Here is a 25,498-nt window from a genome sequence, read left to right as displayed (position 1 = left end):
AACAACCACCCGAGTGACATTATAATTGTATTCCATATAATAATAATTGTGGGTTTCATCAGGATTATTAATTTCCATCATCGTATTGGGTAACAACCCGATCTTCTGCATGTCCCAATGTGATTCTCTTGCCTTATAATTCAAGATAATTATAATATATTTATCAACACAAAAAGAAGTTTCAAAATAGATAATTCAAAACCATCAATTTGAGGCTCTTTCCATGTCCCAAAATTACGGCAATGCAGAGATCTGCCACTATCCTCAGGATGATATTGACCAATATGTCGCCTCCTCTATGTTTTCACATAATCATTCATATTTTAAAATCACTGGCTTCACTGTTGCTTGGGTTAGAAATTTCTATTTTTGTACAACCTATTTCTTTTTTTGTTTTCTTTTTGTGGGTTTGACCTCCATCCTAATTTTTTGTGTCTCGCATTTCTTTTTTATCCCTTGTATATCCTCTAATTGGTTTCCATGCTTGTCCTTGCCTTGATAAGTCATCACATTAAAATCAGATGGCACTTCTCTCAAATTTGTAGATAATCCAGCTGGGGTATCCGATAAATCCAAAGGCAATTTATCTGGTACAGTCTCTGTCTTTAGTTCCAGCTCCTTCTGCTTATCCTGTATTATATCTGAAGACGTTAAATTCATTTTCAACCTATTTTGATAAAATTCTTCCGCCCTTTCAACAGTATTTAACTGGTATCTTTCTCCTTGATATCTCAATATAATACCAACTGGGACGTCCCACCGGAATTGAATATTTCTCCTTTTTAACTCAGACACCAGAAAGCCAAATTTCTTCCTTTCCATTAATATCTTAGGTGGGAGTTCCTTGTAAATCCAAATCTTTCTTCCATACAATTGCAAATTAGAATTGAAGGAATTTTGCACAATTTTATTCCTAATTTCTTTATCTGAAAAATAGATTACCACATCTCTAGGCAATTGCCTTTGCTTGGCAGTCCAAGAGTTTATTCGATAAGCTCTGTCAATCCTACAAAACACTTCCTCAGGTTGAATCTTTAAAATCCCAGCTAGAAATTCAGAAGATATTTTCCTTAAGTCATCTCTGTTATTTTCCTGCAAACCTCTAAGTCTTATTGCATATTCTGTGAAATTATATTGTATCTTTAGAACCTCTTTTTGAATCCTCTGTTCCAGATATTCTACATTACCAGACTTTTGGTCAGCATCCATTTTAAATTTTTCTTCTGAACTATAATCCTGAATATTTAACAAATCATTTTCAATTTTTTGAATTCTATTGTCCAATTTATCTTGAATTTCATCCATTTTTGACTCTAGTAAATTAGTATTTGTATCCAACCGAATCATGAATTCTGGCAATTTTAAAATTTTTTGCTGCAAAAAGTCAAACTTGGATTTCACCAATTCCTTAGTTTCCTGCTTAAATTTTTCAAGTTGCTGATTCACAATCTCATCCCTTCTTTCAATCTCCTCTAAGAGAAATTCTATTATATTAAAATCAGGTTTCTGGGACTGAAGAGTTAAAACATATTGCTTTAAATTCTTGGTGGGGGAATCCCCCCCACCTATTTGTTTGTCTGACTTCACAAGCCTCAGTGCCATGTTTCCGCCTAAGCAGGCTTTGTTAGAAGAAGAAAAAAAAAAAAAACAAGACAAAAGACTTCCAGCCAGCAACACTCAAGCCTCCAGGGAAAAAAGAGAAAAACAAAAACAGGAGCGGAGTTTTGTCTACAAATGTAGCCAGTGGTATTTATTCCGCTACATTGTAATAATAAAAAACGGAAGAACTTTCCCTCTCAAACTCTTCTCCAGCCGCGGCAGACGCCATTTTAAAAAGAAACTTTTTTCCTCTTTCTCTTCCTCTATTCTCTTAAGTAATTTTTAAAAGATAAGTAAAATACTTGCGCTTCAGTATTACAGGTCCAGCTCACATTTTCTTTGAGTAATCTGTCAAATTCGCAAGCTTGCTTTTGACGCCTGGCTCTGCATTAGCAGAGGTCTCCCAAAGCCCGGAGCAACGGCTGGGGATATGGGGCATCTCATCCGCTCCATCCCAAAAGTAAAAGAAAAACTTTTGGGACTCTGCAGAGAGTTCTACCCACCCCTGCCGGCTCTATCTCCGTTTCCTCATGGGAACGGAGTTTTTTCGAGCCGCCGTTCCGTTGTGAAGGCGGCTCTAACAGGCAGTGGAAGCTGACGATCCCTAAGGAACGTCTGGCGGCGGCCAGCAGCAAACAGGAAGTCAGGTGTGATAAACTTTTAATTACGTAGAAAGTTGTTTCCACAAAAAATGAGTCTGCCGTTTACTTCTTGCCCCCTTCTTTGTTAGGTTGGGAATCTTGGTGAACCTGGTTCACGTGGGCCAGAGGGAAACCGTGGCATGCCTGGCATAGAAGGATTTCGTGGGCCTCCCGGCCCTCGTGGTTTGCAAGGGGAACAAGGGTCTCAGGGGCTGCCTGGCAGTCAGGGACCAGCGGTGAGTAACAATTTCTTTTTATAATATGAGTGTTGGCCTGGCAAGTGCAATTCTAGTCTTAGAAGAATAGATGCGGGAAGAAGAATGTATTTCGTACTGCTTGGCTTGCTAGCATGGCTATCCGGCTATGAATTCAGATGATCTTTTCTGTCACGACACTTGATTGGCTTTGCGTGGAGTGGTTTGAATGGAACACTAGTGCTGTCCTAGCTGAAGCAGCACATTACAAAATGCAAGAGGGACGAAGATCTCCTTTTTTTGCCCAAAACCTTAACAGAGCATAGAGATTATTACTTCCAGAGGCCTTCTGCATTCTGGGCAAGGGGTTCTAACAGGCCCTTACACTGCCGATACATTTCAAAACTTTGAAGAAAAAGTCTGAAAGGGAAGCAATTGTCTGGGTCTATAAGAGTCTCCAGATCAATGGTGGGTTGCTACTGGTTCACCCCGGTTTGGGTGAACCGGTAGCGGCGGCAGCGGGAGGCTCCGCCCACCTGCCCAGATGTCATCAAAAACATTCTGTGCATGCACAGAACCTTCTACGTATGCACAGAAGTGCCGCACGCAAAGCACACATGCGCTCCTGCGCACTCCCGGTAGCGAACCCGTAACACCAGGAATTGAAACCCACTACTGCTCCAGATGGATCTCAAGGCTCATAAATGATTTGTGTTTTCCACCGATCTTGAAGGTGACTCTCCCCACCTCTCCAGGGAAACTTGACCTGCCCCAGTTGCAGTCCCAATTGAGGGCCTATATTTCTAATAGGTTCATTGTGAATCTTTAGGGTTCTGGATCCTCTACAATTGAAAGTATCTAAGATGCCAGCCTTAACACTATTCTTTCAGCTGAGTTTGCACACAGAAGCATAGGGTTTTGGAAAACAATTGGAACTCCTAATGAAATACATATTCAATAACTTTGTGTAGGCAGCAGCAAAGAGCAGGTAGAACTAAACCATACAGTGAACAGGGCAGGCAATTCCACCTTTGAGAATTAATCCTAGGCTGGGAGTAATACAATTCCTATTGAAAAGGGTCCTACTTCACAGTCTAAGAAGTGCAGAGTCATTGCACTTATTTTCATTGGAAAAAATAACCGTTCTTCGACCCCTATGCACTTCAGTTTTCAAATTGTCCCTTGCTGATATTTATCCTTGAAGGTGCTTTTTTGGTAAACTGGTAAACTGCACTTGGATTTGTGTGATAATGAACTTGAGCCTGCAACTCTAAGGCAAGAGGCTGAGAAGCAGAGTTTTCTATTCAGGTGATGTGTCAGGGTCTATGGGTTATTCCTTCTTGCCTCTCATGCTCCACATGCTCAGTTTCCAACTTCTTCCGATTGTCTCATTTTTGAAGTAAGGTGCCAGGAAGCAGCATAAAGGACTCACCAGCCTCCTATAGTTGAGACCTTAATGCATGTTGTGGCCTATATTCTTATTCTTGGATTTCTGCTCCTTATATTATTGGAATTGCTTCAATCTGCAGGCTTGAAAATATGCTTGCAGCTGCAGAATTGTTCTCTTTGCTGCTCATATTCCCATCTACTCTATCCACACACAATCACTATGTTATTTTAATGTTGTATTTCTTTCAGGGCAGAGAGCCAACTGATTTGCATATTAAACAGGTTTGCATGAGAGTAATACAAGGTAAATAAAAACACTCTACTTACCTTATATTCTTAAGGTTTGCTCATGAGTATATTATTTTCCTAGTTAACTCTACAATATCATGTGCGTATGTTTTGTTTTGTCAGCTCTTGCATTCATTTCACCCAGCATTGTCTTGTGCCAGTTTTTGAAATCCAGTGGGAGTTACTAACTATAACAGCTGAAGTGCAGATCTGGGTTTGCAAACTCAGATTCAAGGTCTCTTCCTCTATCATGATTCAAGTCCAATCAACTCTCACACAACCCAAGATATTTCACAGGGCTATTGTGTAGATAAAACAGCAAGGTATGTTTTACCCCACCAGGTACTATACAGATCTCAAGAATAAGGCAGGAAATAAATATCGTAATAAACGGAATTAATTCCAAACGCAACTAATCTACAGAGGAAGGCACTGATTTATTAGGCATTTTGACATTTTGTAATAACCGTGAACTTTTGATTTTTCCAGAATGCCTTTTTAGGTATGTTCTTCCATGTTCATGGAAAATCAGGACTAAGGGAAAGGACTATTTTTTTAAAAAAAATAAGTGTGACTGATTTATAACAATGCCAATGCAAAGTTTCAATTTTAGATGGAGTTTTTTGGATGTCATGAGGTCTAGTACATGGTACCAGCACATACAGCATATGCTTTTCTAAATTTGCTGAGAAGATTAAAAAAATGAGAATCTCTTTAAAAAGATAACCCTAAATGCAGCCTTATCTATGTACATCTCTTGTAACACACTGAACCTTACTTGGTGAGGGAGCAGAAAGAAAGTGATCAAGGCACTAAACTATTTACACTATTGAACACAATTTTGGCATCAGAATTGGGATTTTTGGAAAGATGTAGTTTTAAAAAAGGAGTCAATCATAGCAATTCATTTCTTAAGAGAAAATTAAACTCTTCTTCAAGAAACTCATATCTAAACTTCTAGATATCTCTCTCTCTCTCTCTCTCTCTCTCTCTCTCTCTCTCTCTCTCTCTCTCTCTCTCTCTCTCTCACACACACACACACACACACACACACACACACTCCCACACATAGATATTCACCATGGAAATTTTCTTCATGGAAAATAGGTTTTGTAATTGGTTTTTTTTTTTAACTAATAGGATTATATTTTGAACTGCTAAATAATCATTTGTTCTTTCTTGCTACGGTGGGTGTCAGATCACTGAAAAAAGGACATAACATATACATTGCATCCAAATATTTGCAAATCCAACCCCAAAATCTCTAGGGAGGCTAAGAAAAACTCTAATCTGAAACTAGCAGTCAAACCTAGATAAATTAGTGACCTGTTTCTCAGGATGTTTTCTGGGTTTGCAAGAGAAATTGATTGGTTCAACCTTAGGACCTTAGCATAGGGTATACAGTAAGGTTATTCCAGTAAACAGGAATATGGGTTAAATAAAAGATCTTCTTTTTTTAAGTTCTACTGATATTACTCATCTATTAATCATAAATAATGTTAGCTCATTGCTTTTACCTAGTGCTGCATTTTATGGAGTTCCTTTTGCAAAAACATAGGTAAAGATTTCAAATGTTTGTGTCAAGTACAACAGTTCATAAAAATTGGAAGTCCAGAACAAGCAATTTTTCTCTGATTGTATATATAATGAGCAGATAATAAGAACTCTGCTCCTTCAGTTATTAATATACATAAACATGTTACCAGCATCGATTTGATTCTTGCTTTGTGCGTTATTATACTTGTGGTTTGGGATTTATTATTGTGGAAAAATAGCTTGCCAGGGGCTGCTACTGAGATCTGCTGGGATGTTACAATGTTGTATTTCTGAAGTTTAAGAGGCTTTATTGCTCTTTGTGATTTAATTTGTAGCCTTCTCAGTGCAACTATTTTTTAAATTGCCCAACAGAGGACCACATTCATTTCCTGTTTCAATATGCCTTTGCTACCAAGATAAATGTTTCCTTCTCCCTTGTCAGTATCAATTATTCTAAAATGTAAAGGCTGCAGCTTGGGGCCAGAGCACCTATTTCCATGCAGAAGATCCTGGATTTTCAATCTCTGCCATTGCCAAATAGCAATGCCAGAATGCTTTCTCTCTTGCAGATGGAAGCATTATCTCTCTCTCATTCTCCCACTCTCTCAGAGTAGTGAAGTAAGTTTTATTATTATGACTGAAAGGAGATCTATTTACCAGAAATAGATCATAGGGATAGCAAAGCCTAGCACCTAGCAAGCTATGTCTTACCAGGAGGTGCTCCATGCCTGGGAAGAAAGGCCAAAAGAAGTGACCTCAGATTAGCAATCCGTCAATCAGAATGACAGACAAAAAAGGAATACAGAGCAAATATTTACTTACTGCCTAGTGCTCCCTTGTGGTCAGAAAGTCCTGAGATCATGTAGGGTCAGTGTCACAGGATTGACCTCACAACAGTCTCAGAACTGGAAGGCAAAAATCTACTAGATGGAACTTGATTTTTCATGGGGAAGGGGCACATCAATTGCTAGATGGGAGACTTGCCTTAATAGTTACCTTACCTCTTCCTACTTTACCTCTACTTTACCAGACTGACCTCTTCCCTCCCTGCTGAGGGAGAAGGGACCATGAAACTTTGCCCTTCTAGGATCCCAGATTCTGAAGTGGGGATTCAGCTGTTTTAAATAAGGCCCTCTCTGAAGGGAAGTGATCTGTCCCCGTCCACACACACACACAAACACAGCCAGCCGAGGGTTAAGGAAGCACTTGGAACACACCCAGGTCTTTATCTCCAACTTGGCAGCGATATACACACCGTCTGCCAAGTGCTTTTATTTCCACAGAAAACAGAAAACTATGGTCCAGTGACTCAGTTCTAATCCCTAGCACGCCTCCTGAGCTGCTGCAATCGTTTATCACGCCTTCGGAGGCGTGCGTCCAGGAATGATGTCTCTCCTTCACTCTCATCCGAGACACCTGTCTCCCTGCTAATCTCCTCTCCCTCGGCCGGCACCTGAGACAGTGCCAGAGGGGAGGGGCCTGGAGAGGGAGGCCTGGCTGACTCCTCTTCCTCATGCTCGGAGCTTTCTTCCTCCGATGGGACAGGCTCAGAGGGCGGGGCCACAACAGGAAGCCTTAATTTCACTCTCACAGCAAATCTCTTCAAACTTGACTTCTTGCTACATGAACAACCAGCAATAATTTGTATACCATCAACCAGTTTATAACAATAGCAAATTTCATAGTAATAGATTATCATGAATTTAGGAAACTTATATACCAATGGTTTCCACCATTTTGAAATCAGATGTGGAGTTTTGCAATTCCAAAAATGCCAGGAACCATGATGGTGTAATGATCAGAATGCAGAATTGCAAGCTAACTCTGCCCATAGCCAGGAGTTCGATCCTGACTGGCTCAAGATTGATTTAGCCTTCCATCCTTCCAGTGGTTGGTAAAATCAGGATCTAAATTGTTGGGGGTAATATGCTGACATTGTAAACAGCTCAGAGAGTGGTGGTATATAAGTCTAAAGTGTTACTGCTATTGCTATTAGAAAACTGAGCTAATTTATCTCTAGTTCAGCTTTCTGCTGTAACATCCATATTTTCTTTTGCAGAGAAACAGTCCATGTAGCTCTTCTCACCCCTCAGCTCAAGAGGACTGACACGTATATCCCCTTCCCCCCTTTTTAAGCAGGAGAGGAGCCTTATGCCAAATACTAGACTATTTGGTTTTCTTCATTTTCTTTTTCCTCCCTTTTTGTGAGGAGAGGGAGGACTTTAGTTTTTATTTTGCCATAACATTTGCAGCGATTCACATTAAATGAATGATATAGTTTGCTTCATGAATCACAAAATGAAGATAAGTTTGTAGCTTGTTTGCAAACTGCTTAAGAGAGAAGGCAGAGGGGAGAAGGTGATGGCGTGGAAGTGGTCTGCATGAACATCAACAGTTCATTCTTTTCATTGAGCAGAACAATTGGTGCAGATGGCTGCTAGTCTTCGGAGGCCTGAATTTGGGGCTCCTGGCATCCCAGGCCCACCTGGCCCACCTGGCTCCCCTGGACTTCCAGGAGACAGTGGCTTCCCAGGACAGGCTGGATCCCGTGGATTGCCTGGTCTTAAAGGCCCTCCTGGTGACATTGGGCCGAAAGGTCCCAAAGGTGAGAAATTCAGAATATTGCTTTGTGCATCAGATATATTGTTGTTGTTGTTGTTGTTGTTGATGTTGTTGTTGTTACTTGTTTATTATATTTTATGGAATCCAGTTATTTGATTCTCCATTAAATGCACGGACCTAGATTCAACTTTATTCATTTTTCTGGGTTTAGCTGCAGGGAAGAGGTTGAAGAAGGCATCATGGTAAACATTGTGTTGTGCTGCAAACTCCTTTTGTATGGACATGCAATCCTAATGCATTTCCAAAGGGCAAAGTTTGCATCATAATGCAGTATCTGCCATCTTGGTTGTTTTCACACCCTCCTCCCTACAAATGTATGCTACTACTGGGATTGCATGAAATATGAAAAATATTTCTTTTTACATTTGACTCGAGGAAGGAATATGAGGTAATTTTAAAAAGCTATGTTTACTTCAGTATCAATAGTTCCCGACTCATGACTGTTCCAATAAAAAAGAATACTTGTTCCAATAAAAAAGGGCTCAGGTTTGAAATGAGAGGTCCTTGGTGCACTCTGAGCTTGGTGGTTTTCTTGCAGATGTTTCATTGCCTAAGTTAGGTAACATCATCAGTGCTAGTCTTCAGTGCTAATATTATCTAGTTTGGGTAATAAAACGTCTGCAAGAAAACAACCAAGTTCAGAGTGCACCAAGGACCCTTTATGACTGTGCGTTGAACGATGATGATTGAAAGTTATGATGGCTTTGGAGAAAGTGCTTTACAATCTGTATTCACCAGTGGTGGGTTCCTCCCGGTTCCGCCCGGTTCCGCCGAGTCGGTAGCGGTGACGATATGATGTCACCGAACCAGTTCTGCCCCCCTGCCCCCCCGCCCCCCCACCCCCACCCCCGTGTTATTCTTACCTTTTATTTGGCCCCACCCCCAATCTATTGCTGCCTCCTGAGTCCCAGCTGATGGCTAGAGGGGAAAAAACTGTTTAAACTCTTGCTGCAGGGCTTCAAAGGGCCGCCCTACAACTGATCAGTGTTAAAAGAAAGCAAATGAGTAGACCGGTGCCTGCAAAAATACATGAGTAGATCAGTGCCTGCAAAAATAAATGGGTAGATCGGTACAGCTCTGCAAGCAGTTAAAAGCCTGGTAGACCAGTACCTCTGCTAAATCCTAAATAATTGTCACATGACCACCAAGCCACGCCCACCAAATAAGCCACGCCCACAGGTAGTAAAAAAATTTAGAACCCACCCCTGGTATTCACACTTATGACTGTCGCACTACCCCCATGGTCACATGATTGCAATTTAAGCACTTGGCAACTGGATTGGATTTATAATCATTTGCTGCAATCATGATTCGTGATCTTTTTTGTCACTATCCAACAGAAAACAGGAAAAACTATCCATTGTGGATGCTAGGTTTGGTTCACGGCTATGGTAAAAATAGTTGTAAAATCAGGTCTGGTCACATGATGACTCATTTTAACAGAATAACAGAGTTGGAAGAGACTTTGGAGATCTTCTAGTCAAACCCCCTGCTCAGGTAGGAAACCCTTTTACAACTGCCTCAACAGTTGGTCCCCAACTATGGTTGTAAATTCAGGACTATCTGCACCAGGGGTGGGTTCTAATTTTTTTTACTACTGGTTCTGTGGGCGTGGCTTATTTCGTGGGTGTGGCTTGGAGGTCATGTGACTAGGTGGGCGTGGCTAGCTGGTCAGAGTCATTTCTGGAAGGTCCTCGCACTTATGACCAAGTCCTCGCACTTACAACCTGACTCATTTGTTTGCTTTTAACACTGATCAGCTGTAGGACGGCCCTTTGAAGCCCTGCGGCAAGAGTTTAAACAGTTTTTTTCCCCTCTAGTCATCAGCTGGGACTCAGGAGGCAGCAATAGATTGGGGGTGGGACCAAATAAAAGGTAAGAATAACGTGGGGGGGTGGGGGGGTGGGGGGGAGGACGGGGGGGGAGAACCGGTTTGGTGACATCATATCGTCACCGCTACCGGCTTGGCCGAACCGGGAGGAACCCACCACTGATCTGCACTCCAGTTCATTCAGAGTTCTTTAAACGATTTGCATTTCTAAAGTGCCCCTGAGGTGGATTTCTTTCATCAAGTAAAACCTGTGCTAACCTTACGACTTCCATTCTTTTTCATTAGCCTGTCTGTTCTAGAACAAACAAAAATTCCGCAGCTTTACAAATATGAAGCATCAGTCATTGGAATAGGCAGAAGAGGTAGCATCTAATCCAGATCATTGCAGATGGGGCATCTTGATAATATTTTTAGCTCTAATCAGAACAATGGGAAAGGAAAGATTTGGGCAAGATAGGTTATTTTTGATCCTGAGCAAATTGGGATTTGGGGGAGTGGGTGGGTGGGTGGGAGTGTAATTTGCTTTACCCTGCATTTCAATATGTGTTATTTTCCAAAATCCGAGGTGAGTGTTCTGATCCTTAGTCAGCTGTTGAGTGAGCTCATCTGGCAGATAAAGAGCAATGTCATTATTATGCATATAATACTCTATTTCCCTAATGTAATCTGAAGGATGTTTGGCTGCAAGGGTACAAAACTGATGCCTGCAATGGATGCAATTAATTCCTGATGATCTACTCAGGGTAGATGTTCATCAGGTCTGGTGATTCTCAACCAGGTTTGCATATACTGGTTCGTAGCTTAGGGTGCAACTTCGTATTTTATCCACTCAGTAAAATTTGTCATGCTGCTATAAACATTTCCGAAGGTACCATGCAGTGGCATGACAAATAGCATATGGTTTTCGAGTAAACCACAGTCCAGGTTTAATATGAACATACGTCTGCTGGAGAAAACTAATTCTGTGAAATAGTTTTCTTGCTCAAAGATCAGAGGTGGCTAAAAAGGAGAGAGAGGAAGTGAAAATTAGCAAAGCTTTAGACCAAAATAGCTTGCTGTCTGACAACCCTACAAGATAATTACACTGGCACACAGTAATCAGCACCTAAAAAGCATGTTATACCTAAAAGAAGAAGAATGGGAATGAATGTGCAAAATAAAGCATGATAACAGCAGCTAATTAACCTGCACAAAAGAAGAATGCAAAGTCTGCATTTTATATCTCACAGTTAACAAAAAAAAAAAAAAAAAACAGGAATAGGTGAGAAATGTAAAGCTTCTGGGAGAATGTGGCCTGCCAAGAGTGGTCCATAGATTATATAATAAAATCTATAATGTTTTAGCAGCATTCCTTCTAATGACAGTTCAGTCTGTATCTAGGCAATTCTCCAATGCAAGCCAGGAGGAAGGAAATTCTAAATCAGGCAAAGTCGCAGCCTCAGGAAGGATGCCGAGATCCCATCAGGACAGCCTCCATGCTGAATACTAGAAAAAGAAAGGAAAAAAAAACGTGCTTCTCTGTAATGTCTCCCACAGCTAAACAAAACTATTCTGATTTAATGAACCAAATGGCCTTTTCTGGTTGTCAGCATTGCAGGGAACTGAAGATCTGCAGGATCAGCTGTTTCAAAGTGAACTTACATTCCTCTGGTATTGCTTAACTATTCCGGATAAAAATCAAAGCATCCTTTACGCTTAATAGGATGTAAGGCATAGAAACCTCACATTTACTAATTGCAATGGAACGTAGGCACTCTTAGAAATCATGAGATAGAAAAAAGGGGCTTGGTTTAATGGAAAGTAAAACTGACTGGAAAAAAATAATCAAAGTCTTGGAATTAGAAAATAGGTCTATTTCAGTTTGCAGTATTCTTAAAACTCTCTGGTATTATTAACATGACTAGAGGCCTGCATTTGACCATATAGATTAGCCAGTTTATTCACTTCTAAGCTAAATTCAAGGTACTAGGACTTATTTTTAAATAATTTAAATAATTATTTTTAAAGCTGTAAATACAGTAGCTAGAAGTGGATATATCTGAAAGTGCACCAAGCTTTAAGGTCTCAGTGCCTTCCGCCGTGCCCTTAAAACCCACTTTTTCCAGCAAGCCGGGCTGGTTTAAGAAGAAATTTTTAAAAGTTTTAAATTGGTTTGTGATTTTTAATTTTTGGGCCAAATTTATATATATTTTAACTGTTTTTTAATATTTGTATTTCATGTTCTTAATTCTGGCTGTACACCGCCCTGAGTCCTCAGGGAGAAGGGCGGTATATAAATTGGAAATAAAAAAAAAAAGGTCTGTTCTCAAGGCCTTTTCCAGGTGCCTTGATAAAAGCATCCATCGTAAACATTTCAAAGCATCGACAGAACCCCACATTTCTTTGGACGTAGGTGCCTTAATCTCTGGCCCAGTTACCTCCTTAATCAAAGCCATACCAGAACAGAGGAGACTTTATCAACAATGACACTTTCTCCACAGGCATTTTCTAGCCAAGCAAATCTGTTTAATTCGTTCTTAATAGTTTTAAGGATGTGCTACAATTGATTGTACCCCCAACTGGAAATTTTAAACAAGATGGCAGGTAGCATGAAAAATGTTTTAAAGAAGCAAGGGGGTAGGAAATATATATAAAATAAAATAAAATAAAATGTGGTTTTTTTAAAAAATTATTTTAGGTGACACAGGTGAGAAGGGGGACAGCGGACTTCCAGGTCAAGGGCCCAAAGGCTTGCCAGGAACAACAGGACTCCCTGGTAAGTATCGAAAATGGTATCTGGGTCATCCAAGAAATGAGCAAACTATTTCACATTAGAAACCCCATTTACCCCACATTAGAAACCTCTGTTGTAAAAGGTGACTTGATTGATATGTAATATCAAGTCACATTGGGGTTGTTTTGGATTAGCATGAGTTAACCGACACATTATGATTTAGGAATCAGTGCTAGGTAGGCCATAATTTTTTAACAAACCTGGTGTCCGCCTTGGAGGATCTGTTTCTTTGGATCTTCAGGGCTGCCACACCTGACACCTTGGTTAAAACACCTTGGCTTAAATATTATGTGTCAACTCTGCCAATGTGTACCTCTTTTAAAATAGCCAGTTAGAGCTAGGTTATGGTTCCTGCAACATAACTGTTATCATTTTTCTCATGCTGCTTTTTACACCTTTATCATAGTGGGCTAAAACTGGGGATTTACAGTACAATAAAAAATCAGCTTGAAAACCAGGAAGCCATAGAAGAAAAGTATTAAAATCAATTTCAGTTGTGTCATAACTGCACAGTATGCAAAATTGCATGAGACAAGGACCAAGCACGTATTGAAGAAATTAAAAATACAACATAAGTTTCCACTTAAAATGAATTGTGTGAGGATTTGCAAATCCTTTAAATTGATTTTGGTGGCGCAGCATTTTGAAGTTCAGCTTTTGAATACTGCATTGGGGATATAGTGAGAATGAGGGGGGAGGCAAAAGTCTTCATTGGTCAAAACTGAAGCAAAAGTGCCCTCTAGCGGCCAGTAGAATACAAATAAATACAAATAATTTGGCACAATAAAAATAACTTTATGGTAACTTTTAAAATACTGGATCACAAATAATTCTGCAAATACTATAACCCCTTTATGTTTCTCTGCATCAAAAGTAAAATGTGTTCAATTGCTTTAATTTCCTAGCAGACATTCTTCCCCTTCTTTTCCCAGGTTACAGCGTATTTTCTATGTCACTTTTCAACTTCTTGTCTGCCTTTGTCAGACTGATCATTCCAGGCACAATAGATCATTATGAAGATAGATTATGAAAAGCCATTTATGGTGTCTTTGTGTGCCTTCATGGAAAGAAGGATCTGAATGTTATATTTGCATATCGGGATGAACTATTATTTGCTGTTTTTGACTGAATAAACTACAATTGGCTCTGTTCCCTGAGCATACTAAGCCATAGATCATGGCTTACAAATTAGGATGATTGGGTGTGCATTTTATCTAGTGCAATAAATCCAGATAGTGAAAGTGTTTTCTCATTAAAGAAACCTATTGCCTATTGGTTTAGCAAAGGAGGGAAATTAGAACCCAACCCTCCCTTTTCATACAGAAGATGACTGTCTATAGCAAATTTGAAAGTTTTGAGATGCACAGACTTCAATTCCCAGAATTTCCTAACTAGCATGTTAGCTGAAGAATTTTTGAAGTTGAAGCCCACACGCCTTAAAGTTGCCAAGTTTGAAAAAAATTGGTCTATAGCAGGGGTATCAAACTCGCAGTGTCACGGCGGCATCACGTAACGTATTGGGACTTTTTTCCTCTTCGCTAAACCAGGTGTGGGTGTGACCAGTGTGTGACGCATCCAGCCTGTGGGCCATGAGTTTGACAACCTTGGTCTATAGCAACAAGTATCCTGTGTTAAGATTTTGGAGATTCAGTTTTCCAGAAGACCCAGTTGTGTAGAAAGCCTCCGCTAATACTTTGGATCTTCTACATGGGGTTAGATTAACAGGAGAGACCGAGGCTGATGCAACCATCCATGCAAATAAGACTTTCAAAACTACAACAAAATGATATTAGATGCTTTTTATAAACTTATGGCCTGGTTTTTGTCTTTGCAGGAGAACCCGGCAAGCCCAGTTATGGCACTGATGGGCGAGATGGTGAGAGAGGCCCACCTGGAACCGCTGGTTCCCCTGGTGTTCCTGGTCCTCCTGGCCCTCCAGGTCCTCCTGGTTATTGTGAACAGTCAGCCTGTACCATGGAAGCTGGATTACAAGGAGGGCAGAATGTTAAAGGCCCATGAAAAATATAGCATTGAACAAAATGACATGAAGCCATCTTTGATTTGCAGATATCAACCGACCGCCAAGAGAAACAGTCTAGAAAAATCAGACTGTAAAAAATACAGCAAATCTTATCAAGGCCTTGACAGATCTAAATGTTCTGATTGTTCCCTCCATCTGTTTCCTAAAACAGTACAAGACAGTTAAACGTTTCAAAATGGTGCTTTACAAAGTGATGCCAAGTGGCTTTTCTTTTCTTTCTTGAATTATGATGAAAGGCAGTAGATGTTTTTTCAGCTGTTAGTTCTTTGAGGTTCCTAAAGTACTTACTTCTAGAGTACATAACAACCATCTCTTGTACAGTCTAATGCATTGGAATAGTAAGTTATCCCAATTTCTTTCCTTTCTCCCTAGGGCCCATTTTAGTGATATAAGTAGCCTGAGATCTAGATGTAGTCACACTGTTTTTAAAAGTGCTAATTTCTGAGGAGTTTATATATATTTATAGTGTTTCAGTGCCAGGTTTACCAGGAATATGTCAGGTGAAATAAACTTAGTTTTCTGCTCTGTTTGAAACATCTAAAAGTTAAACCACTGAGAAAGGATTTTTAATCTTTTGAGAACAGTTAAAATTTATAGCTGAGTTTATTTATTTATAAATATCTTATCTCTGATTGTATACAAATGAAATAAATAACCTTACTTAATCCTTTGCATTTTTATAGAAGGTAAATGAAAGTAAAACGAAGAGCATTTTTTATTTCCCTTTTGGAAAAGAATTGGAAGTAGTAAAAAACAAAACAAGTATATAACATCCTCCAAAATTGTAATGCATTTTGAGCATAGCTTTATTTTTTCATAAAACAGACATCCCTTATAATTATCCCTATTTTATGAAACACATGCTGTCATTTGCAATTCAAAAATAAAAGTACTCTTTTAAAATAATAAACACCACTTTTCCTGTTTCTTTTTGTTTAGTTTCTGCGTGTTGAGAATGAATTATGTGGTTATTTTCACCTGTGCCTTCTTGATAATTTATTCCAATGAATCCCTCAAGTTCGTATTGTCCAGGTTGTTCAGACTAATTTATTTGCTAAACTACTGCAAATTGCTTTTTTTTTTAACAAGTAGCATACAAAATACACCAATGATCAAAATGCAGTCATAGTAATTGGGCTATTTCTTATAAATTCAGAAAGGTCTGTACAAATATTTGTTTGTGGCGAGTGCCAGCTACTGTGATTGATGACAGATAGAAAAATAACCGAAACCCAACGTAGAAGAAAGCTTTGATTTTGCCTGGCAGATTTTGCTTGGCAGATATGGGGAAAACATTATAGATATATATACACATGTATATGTAGTTTCCACACCAATTTTCATGTGCTGGAAAACCAAAGTCAGGTGAAAGTGGGCTGACTAATACCTACTTATAACATAGAACTCACTCAGCTTAGATGAGCTCTTACGTTCCTCAATTATTTTTCCTTCCACTTCCTATGAAAATTATGCTTCCAGAATAAATGAATTTTATTTGTTTGTTTGTTTATTTAAATTCATTGACTGGCCAATTCTACTGGAATCTAGTGGCTTAGAAAAGTAGGAAAACATAGAAATAGCTAAAAACATTGACTCACGTAGGCAGCCCAGCCTAAAATAATCTAATAGATGGCAAAATAGGGGTCATTGAACAAATAGTAAATATCAGTCCCAGGTCTGGGACCAAAGCCAGGTTTCCCAAGGTTTCTGGAATCCTAGGCGGGAGGAGGCTTTTCTTTTCTCTGGGGAAATGCTATTCCTGAGGCTGGGGACAACACTAGAGAAAGCATGCTTCCAATGTCCCACACGAGGGCAGTGTTTAATGGAGGGGACCTTGAGTACCTCCACCAATGTGATAACCAGCGCGGGCAGCCCCATTGCGAACCGGTAGTAAAGGTAAGTAGAACCACCCCTGGTGTACATGTTTACATGAGTCTATATGTATATATAATGCCTTTGTCCTCCAGCATCAAAATACCTTAGACCTGCCAACAGTCTGTAGAGAAAATGGTCTCTTGAAAACTACTTCTGCCCTTCTTTACCATTTTAAAATATCAATTTCCTATGTATTAAAGTGTATGAATTATAAATTGGTGCTGCAATTCAATACTCACATACTTACCTAGGAGTAAATCTGTGGAATTCAATGAATGTTCCTTCTGAGTCAAGATGTTTAAGATTGTGTTATAAATTTGTTAGTAATATTTATGGAGCGAAATACTCTGATTGCACTGCTATATACACTATTACTCACAAATGCTAATCTATTAAATAATTTGCATAGGATCTGGACAGCATGTAAGAAGAAACACAATCTTAAACCTGTGGTTCCATCAGTAAATTTTTATTTTAAATATAGCAGTAACTTAAATAAACAACAGAAGAAACTGAAAAGAGAAATTGTTGAATGAAATTTAACAATATAAACCAAGTGGAAATACAAATTCTATCAAAACTTTGAAATTGAATTTTATAAAATTCTGAACCAACTACAAATTAAATGTGGCTGATTTAAAAAATAAATAAATAACCACAAGTTCACTATGATAAATGCATACACACACACACACACACAAATCTTTCAGGTTCAATTCAATGCCATTCAAAATTAAGACTAAAGCAGATAAGATACCATATGCAAACAAGTGAAGTTTTCACTTGTGGATTTGAAGAAAACAAAAATAGAGATGTAAGGACAATAATAAGGCAATATTATTCAGTAATGAAAAGGCAACAATAAAATATGCCTTCATCAATTGTTGTGAACACATGAGATAAATAAATATTTACATAGAAAAGTTCAGAAAATAATTTAAAAGCATCTGTATTTTATAAAAGAAAACAGCAACAATGAACCAAGATCATAATCTAACAGTAAAGTAAGCCTGCTTAAACTCAAAAGATCAGAGAACTAAGCACCTTTAATTGTTAGACTGTGACATTCATTTTGGTTCCTGTAAAGTTTGTACATCCATTTGGTCTATTATATTTATCATCTTTCCTTACAGTTTTAAAATTCACTCAAAAACATTTGCAGTTGAAAGCTTACAACCATCATCATAATGACCTGTGTTTTCTTAATGGTTATCAGAGGTATGAAAAACCTGTGCTGTGTATATATATCAAACACATTTGCATGGGGTAATAAGGTAAAGGTAAAGGTTCCCCTCACACATATATGCTTCCCGACTCTAGGGGGTGGTGCTCATCTCCGTTTCAAAGCCGAAGAGCCAGTGCTGTCCTAAAACATCTCCGTGGTCATGTGGCCGGCATGAGTAAATGCCAAAGGTGCACAGAACGCTGTTACCTTCCCACCAAAGGTGGTCCCTATTTTTCTACTTGCATTTTTTGTGTGCTTTCGAACTGCTAGGTTAGCAGAAGCTGGGACAAGTAACGGGAGCTCACCCGGTTACATGGCACTAAGGATTCGAACTGCTGAACTTCTGACCTTTCGATCAACAAGCTCAGCATCTTAGCCACTGAGCCACTGCATCCCCTATGGGATAATAAAGTGTAAACTAAATTAAAGACAAGAAAAGGCAACACTCAGGTTTATATTAGCTAAAACCAAATCGACTTTTTATATAAAAATATTGATATTAAAATTTAACATCTGAGATAGATAGCATAAAGCTTCCACATTGGTACCAAGGCATTTTCATTTATGTAAAGATTGAAATACATACTACTCCCATAAAGAAATGTGGAACAAAATGGGGATTGCCAGAAACCCAGTAAGGATTCTGCCCCATTTACACACACAGATGTGGAAGGGGCAAGATTGTGTCCAAGCCTTTGTTACCCTATTATGTACAAGCTATATTAAATAAATGGTGATTATATTCAAAGTATTCTGGAGGGAAAAAAATACAGAATGAGGATTATCCAGCCAAAGATAAGCATTATCAAATCCCTTTGATTCAAAGGGGAGATATAAGCATCTGCTTAAGTTATCTCCTGCTGAAAACAATGAGACTTAAAGAAAAAAAAACAAATATAACCTTGCCTGAATTGTTCCCTTATTTATACATTAATTCTAAGACCAAAAAAAGAAAAGAAAAACAATGATAAATATATTATCGTGTAAAGACAAAAAAAAAAAAAAGGAAACTTGAACAAGTTTATTTATTATTTAGTGCACAGTTTCCTATTATATATGCTCCATGCTACAAAATTTTAGTAATTGGCTAAGAGACAGAAAAAGTGTTGGAGGACAAAGAAGAAAAGCAGCTTTTGTGTATCCCGACAGATATCAGTACAAGATACCATAGGGTAAACTGAGGCATTTTCAATAAAATTTGCCCTCATTATTCCAGATTCAAGGACATACTGTGTACCAGTGTAATAGTAATCCTTTCTTTCTGGAAATAGGCGAGGGGAGAGAGAGGGAGAGGGGGGAGGGAGGGAGGGAGGGAGGGAGGGAGGGAGAGAGAGAGAGAGAGAGAGAGAGAGTGTTGCAATATTTTCAGGATCAGACTCAATAAAGATAATAGGAGTTAGAGCTTTAAATATATTTCTTTTTAATTATGATAGGCATTCTATATTCACTGAATATTCAAGGTAGAAGCAGCGAGAATGGTGAGGGTGGCTCCTTATATATACAAGGGGTGGAGCTAGGAATGGGAGTGGTAAGTTATGAATACATTAAAGTCCAAAGAATAAGTTAACCTCTGATGTTCCATATATACATTATTTACACATTGGAGAATAAGGCATTTACATCTGACAAATCCCCCTCTAAATGCCGGTTCGTTACACAACACCAATTACATTCTGATTCAGGACAATATAATACATATAATTTAGAAGTTAAATATTTGTGTTGCTTAGAAGGTAAGGGTTTTGTTAATATGTCAGCTAATTGTTCAGAAGTATCGCAATGTATTGCTTTAATGAATCCGTCTTGGGACAGTTGTCTCACATGCTTAAACTTTATATCAATATGCCTGGACCTTTGTCCAATTGCATCGGATCTGGATATTTCAATGGCCGCTTTATTGTCTTCATGCATAATAAATGGTAAAGTGGGTTTCTTCCAAACATCAGTGATCAGATCATTGAACCATACAAGGTTATTTGCAGCCTTGGACAAACAAACATATTCCGCTTCTGTAGTAGAAGTGGCTACTAGTTCTTGTTTACCAGTATACCAGTAAACTGGACAATCATTCAATAGAAAAACATAACCAGAAGTACTCTTTCTGCATGATGTATCACCAGCCCAATCTGCATCAGCATAACAAGTAATTTTTGGTTCTCTGTCATTATTGGGTTCCAACATTAAACAAAAATCTAACGTACCCTTCAGATATCTTAGAATTCTTTTGACAGCTTCCCAATGATACAAGGTTGGTTTACTAACATATCTTGACAGTAGATTGAGAGGTAATGCAATATCTGGCCTAGTCCAATTAGATATATAAAGGAGTGAACCTATAACTGATCTGTAAAATGTGTTGTCTTTAAACTCAGGGGAAGATTCATCAGTGTTTCTAAGAAAATCAGTTTGCATAGGGGTGTCACAGGTTTTGGCATTATTTAAGTTACATTTGTTTAGGAGTTCGATGATTTTATCTTTCTGTGTAAGTTTGAATCCCCTTTTAGTTTTGTTAATTTGCACACCAAGGTATTTATTCACTTTACCCAGAGATTTCAGTGAGAAGTGTTCATTTAACTTATTTACAAAGATTTCCCTGCTCTCTTTATGCTTTCCAATGTATAAAATATCGTCCACGTAAATTAATACAAATTCAATATGATCATTACTCTTTTTTACAAAGAAACAGTTATCAGCAGTGGTGGCGTTGAAATCCATGGTCTTAAGTACTTTTACCAAGCAATCGTACCATCTTTTGCCGGATTGCTTTAATCCGTACAGACTCTTATTTAATAACCAAATTTCGTTCTTATTAGTGTATTGACTGTGTGGTGCTCTTACATATATTTCCTTATCTAATTTTGCATGTAAGTATGCGGTCTGTATGTCATATTGGAATACGTCCAGATTGAGTGCAGATGCTACTACAAGGGCTGTTTTGACACTCTCTGTTCTCACTGTGGGTGAATATGTATCAGTATAGTCTTCTGGATATTTTTGTGCATAGCCTTGTGCAACTAGTCTAGCCTTGTATAAGGTATTGCCTCCTTCTAAGTTCTTAATTTTATAAATCCACCTGGTACCTATAATTGTTTTATCCTTAGGTGCGATCGCAGGTGTGAATACATTTAATCCTTGTAAACTTTCCATCTCTTTTTCCATAGCTAGTTCCCATTTTTCTCTTTCTTCATGTGGAAGTTTCAATACTTCTTCATATGTATTAGGTGTTATTTGTTCTCCATTCATATGCATTATGTAATCTTTGTATTTATTTGGTATTTGGTTTCTATTGTTTCTAATAGTTCTTTCAGGCTTGCTATGGTTATCATGCAAATATCTAGCTTCCTTTTTTGTTAATGTGTCTGTCTTTATTTTATGCTGACTATTAGTCCAAGTTTTGGTTTTGTTCTTACTTTTGTTAATATTTTGATTTTCTGTTGTTCCTTCCTCGCAAGATATCGTATCTTTACATTTATTAGGAAATATTTCATTAAGGTGCAATTTTGACCAATTGGCCTGTTCATGGAACACAGCTGTTCTGGATACTATAAATTTGTTATTACTATCAATAAATCTGTACCCTTTGGTTCCAGTTTCGTATCCCATGAATCTTAATCTCCTGGATACGTTTTCTCCCTTTCTCCTCAATTGTTTAGGTATGTGTACGTCTGCAGTGACTCCAAATATGTGCATGTGTGATAATTTGGGTTTTCTATTGTACATCACCTCATATGGTGTCTTATTCACAATACTGGACCAGGTTCTATTTTGAGTGTAATTCGAATAATGTAATGCCTCTGACCAAAATTGTTTGCCTAAACCAGCATCCTCTAATGTGCACCTAATCATGGTTTGTAGTGTGGAATTTTTCCTCTCTGCAACTCCATTTTGAAATGCAGAAAAAGGATTGGACGTGAAATGTAACATTCCTCTATCCTTTAACCATTGGGAGAATTCTTTAGACATGAACTCACATCCCCTATCTGTCATAATTTGCTTTATTCTGATATTATGTTGTGTTTCTATACGTTTGTAGAATTCCTTAAATTTCTGAAATGTTTCATCCTTGTGCTTTAATGTGTAAACAAAACCATATCGGCTGTAGTCATCCACTATTGTTAGGAAGTAACGTTTTCTATAGGTAATTGAGGGACTTAATGGACCAACTAAGTCCATATGTACCAAATCAAAAATATTGTTAGTTGATCTGTTAGATTTTTTTGGTCTGGGACTGGTTTTTAGTTTGGTGGACTTACATACTGAGCATTCCAAATAATTTTCACAATTTTTTATTTTGACACCTTCTGCGTGTTCAGTCATTTTTTGTACTACAGGAAAGCTTGCATGTCCTAACTTCCTGTGTAAGATGTGAGCACACTCATCATGAATTGGTTTACCTATTTTTGGTTTCTTTTCCTTGTATGTATTTTTGTGATCATGAGTTATTCTACACTCATCATTGTCACTGTTACTGACATTTTCATCATCTGCTTCAATACAATCTTCCATATTTGAATCAATGTTATGTAAACATCTTTCTTTAGTTATCAGATAGGGTAGACCTCCTTTTATCATTACAGTACCTACATTTGTTTTGTTCTTTTCTATAGTTGCTTTCCCCTTTGAGAAAACTATATTGATATCAGATTCTCTGCTTAATTTTATGGCACTTAGTATGTTGTGAGGTATTTCTGGGATTAATAATACCCCCTCTATTTTCCCTAGACCAGGCAAGGTCACATTTCCTTTGCCTAGTACTTGAACCTTTTCTTGATTAGCTACCTTTATCACAAACTTATCTTCTATAAATGAAGATAATATACTTTTGTTGTTGGTGGTGTGATTTGTTGCACCAGAATCAATAAGCCAATTGTTATTCTCATCCTGCTGTGTTCTGGTGCTGTCTTGTTTATTTAGCCCATTCAGTGACCCAGATTTCCTCTCTTTTGAATTTTCTCTACCCCCTCTACCTTCTTTGTAATTTGGTGGGCTTCTATATTTGTGTCTATCTGTGGAAGATTGTCTGTAATTATATTTGCTCCTATATTCTGGTCTATGTCTCTCTCTTGAGACTTTGGGGCAGTCTCTTCTACTATGTTCCCTGGATCCACAATTGTAGCATCTAAAGGCCTCATTATGTTTATCTTGAAAGACTACTTTCCTAAAAGGTTTGTGGTCTGTTTGGTTACTGGATCGATTTTTTCTTGAATTGTCTTCTGCTATCAATTTGTTAGATAGACTTTCTATGGATAAATATCCCAAATTAATGGTATCTAAGTGTGACATAAAGCTATCCCATGATGGATCAAGTGAATTGATAATAACACTTTTCATTGTTTGATCTGAAATCACTTCCCCCCTCAATTGTAGCTCAGCTCTTATTTTGTTTAGATTTATCAAATGCTCACTTATAGAAACCCCTGGTTTTACTCTAGAGGAAAAGAAATCCTTAGACATTCTTGTGGTTGTAGCTACGCTATCGCTGTGAAATAGATTAAACATGCATTGAATTATTTCTGATACAGTTAGGTTTGGTTTGATGCTATGATACATTGCAGGAGACACGCTAGATATTATTATGAAAAATGCTCTATGATGTAAACAATCTATTTTTAAAGTCCAAGGTCTTCTTGGAGGGCTAGTTATAAAGAATAGTAAATTTTCTTTCATGAAAATAACCTGAAGCTGTTGATACCACTCTTGTAAATTAATGCCATCAATTCTAAGTTTTGGGAAGTCACTGGGTAAGTTACCTACGTTATTCTGTCCATTACTTACAACCTGGGGCAGTCCGTGATCTCTCAAATGCAGGAAATTACAGAACGACATTGGGATGCTTGCAATGAGTCTGCGCGGTTCTCTGGCCAGTTCAAGTCCTTCTGGGTCGTCTACGTAGTTTCGCACATGCGCGTTGTTCATTTCTTCTTTGGTGGCGTCGTGGAAGGTTCTCTCCCTTTCAGCTCTCTCGATCCGCTCCTCCTCAGATGAGTCGGTCTCTGGCTCGGTTTTTGGGGTTCTGGTGGTGGCGACGGTTCTTTTCTTCTTTTTGTGTGCGTTGGCATTCGATCTTGTCTGTGGTGTAGGGCGAAATCGGCATGGCTCTCTGGGCTCGGGCGTCGTCGCTTTCGAAGTCAGGATGGGAGCGTGCAGGTCTTGAGTCGCCGGTTTGATTTCTTGCTTCTTCGTAGATGTCTTGGTAATTTTCAGTCTTGGCCCAAAAGCAGCAAAAAGCGTTTTCATTGCTGATTTTACTTGAGATTTTGTTAAATCGTCTTCACTTTCTGATTTTGGATCATCTGAAGAGTTTGAGACTTCTTTCTCACTTTCTTCGTCTGATAGTGTTTTTCGCGCCAGAAATTTTGAACTGAGCGTTTTGATTGGCTCTGCTCCATTCTCTTTTGAAGTTCGTTGAAACCAAGATGGCTGCCATTCAAAATTTCGCGCGGGATCACATCTTTTCTTTTTAACAACTATTTTCTCAGTAGTCATCTCACTTACGGTTTTTTGATCTTTGGGTTTTTCTTTAATGACGTTTTTCTCTCTCGCTGCTCCGCTGTTCTTCAGCATCTCCTGGAGGTCCGCGATGAGACTTTCATCATTCTTTTGGCTTTTTAGTATCTTTAATATCTCTGACCTGAGTTCGTTATTTTCTATTTCGATTTCTTTCTGGTCATTATTTTCACTCATTAGTTCTTCTTCTTCAGTGGTGTATTCTTCGGATTCTCTCGAAATCGCATTGGTGGATTCGTTGATCATCTCTTGATCAGTTTCTATTTCTTTGCTGTAGGCCCTGGTGTTGGGCCTATCTTTCTTTGACATTTTTAATTACTTATTGAGTCAATTAACCATCCTCTGCTACCAGCTTGTTGCAATATTTTCAGGATCAGACTCAATAAAGATAATAGGAGTTAGAGCTTTAAATATATTTCTTTTTAATTATGATAGGCATTCTATATTCACTGAATATTCAAGGTAGAAGCAGCGAGAATGGTGAGGGTGGCTCCTTATATATACAAGGGGTGGAGCTAGGAATGGGAGTGGTAAGTTATGAATACATTAAAGTCCAAAGAATAAGTTAACCTCTGATGTTCCATATATACATTATTTACACATTGGAGAATAAGGCATTTACATCTGACAGAGAGAGAGAGAGAATTTGAAAACAGACTCCTAAACTGAGTGTAGTTTTGCTGGAGTCCATTCTTAAATTGAATGTCCCAATTTCCATGCTTACAATTTACTAAGTGGTTGTGTGCTTTGATTCTATCTGCAGAAATAGATTAGCTGTGGATGCTCCAATGCAAGATCTCTTATCACTCAGTCACTTAGTCTTATTCACAGACCTTAGATCCAAAGACATCCACTAGTTTTCCAATGGTTCTTGCAGTCTGTTTAAAAGGGTGCATAAATACGAAAATATACTTTTTTTTCCCTCCACAGAGGTTTGATTTGTAGCATTCTATTTGAATACATCCTCTGTATTTCAA

At 38.3% G+C, this 25,498-nt stretch overlaps 1 protein-coding gene across 1 annotated transcript in view; it reads left to right on the top strand.

Annotated features, from left to right (window-relative positions):
* Positions 1–15,824, top strand: part of COL9A1 (collagen type IX alpha 1 chain) — an 89,763-nt gene extending 73,939 nt beyond the window's left edge. Inside the window, exons 32-36 of the mRNA XM_034431973.3 lie at positions 2,330–2,476; positions 4,073–4,127; positions 8,064–8,252; positions 12,778–12,855; positions 14,708–15,824. Of these exons, the coding sequence (XP_034287864.2) occupies positions 2,330–2,476; positions 4,073–4,127; positions 8,064–8,252; positions 12,778–12,855; positions 14,708–14,892 (654 nt within the window). The 3' untranslated portion in view covers positions 14,893–15,824. The remainder of the gene's footprint in view (positions 1–2,329; positions 2,477–4,072; positions 4,128–8,063; positions 8,253–12,777; positions 12,856–14,707) is intronic.
* The last annotated feature ends 9,674 nt before the right edge of the window (positions 15,825–25,498 follow it).

This window comes from Pantherophis guttatus, chromosome 1, assembly GCF_059756535.1.
Source record: "Pantherophis guttatus breed Tessera chromosome 1, ASM5975653v1, whole genome shotgun sequence".
Lineage (NCBI taxonomy): Eukaryota > Metazoa > Chordata > Lepidosauria > Squamata > Colubridae > Pantherophis > Pantherophis guttatus.
The sequence above is the reverse complement of the archived record's forward strand: the minus strand, read 5'-3'. Positions and strand labels throughout refer to the sequence as shown.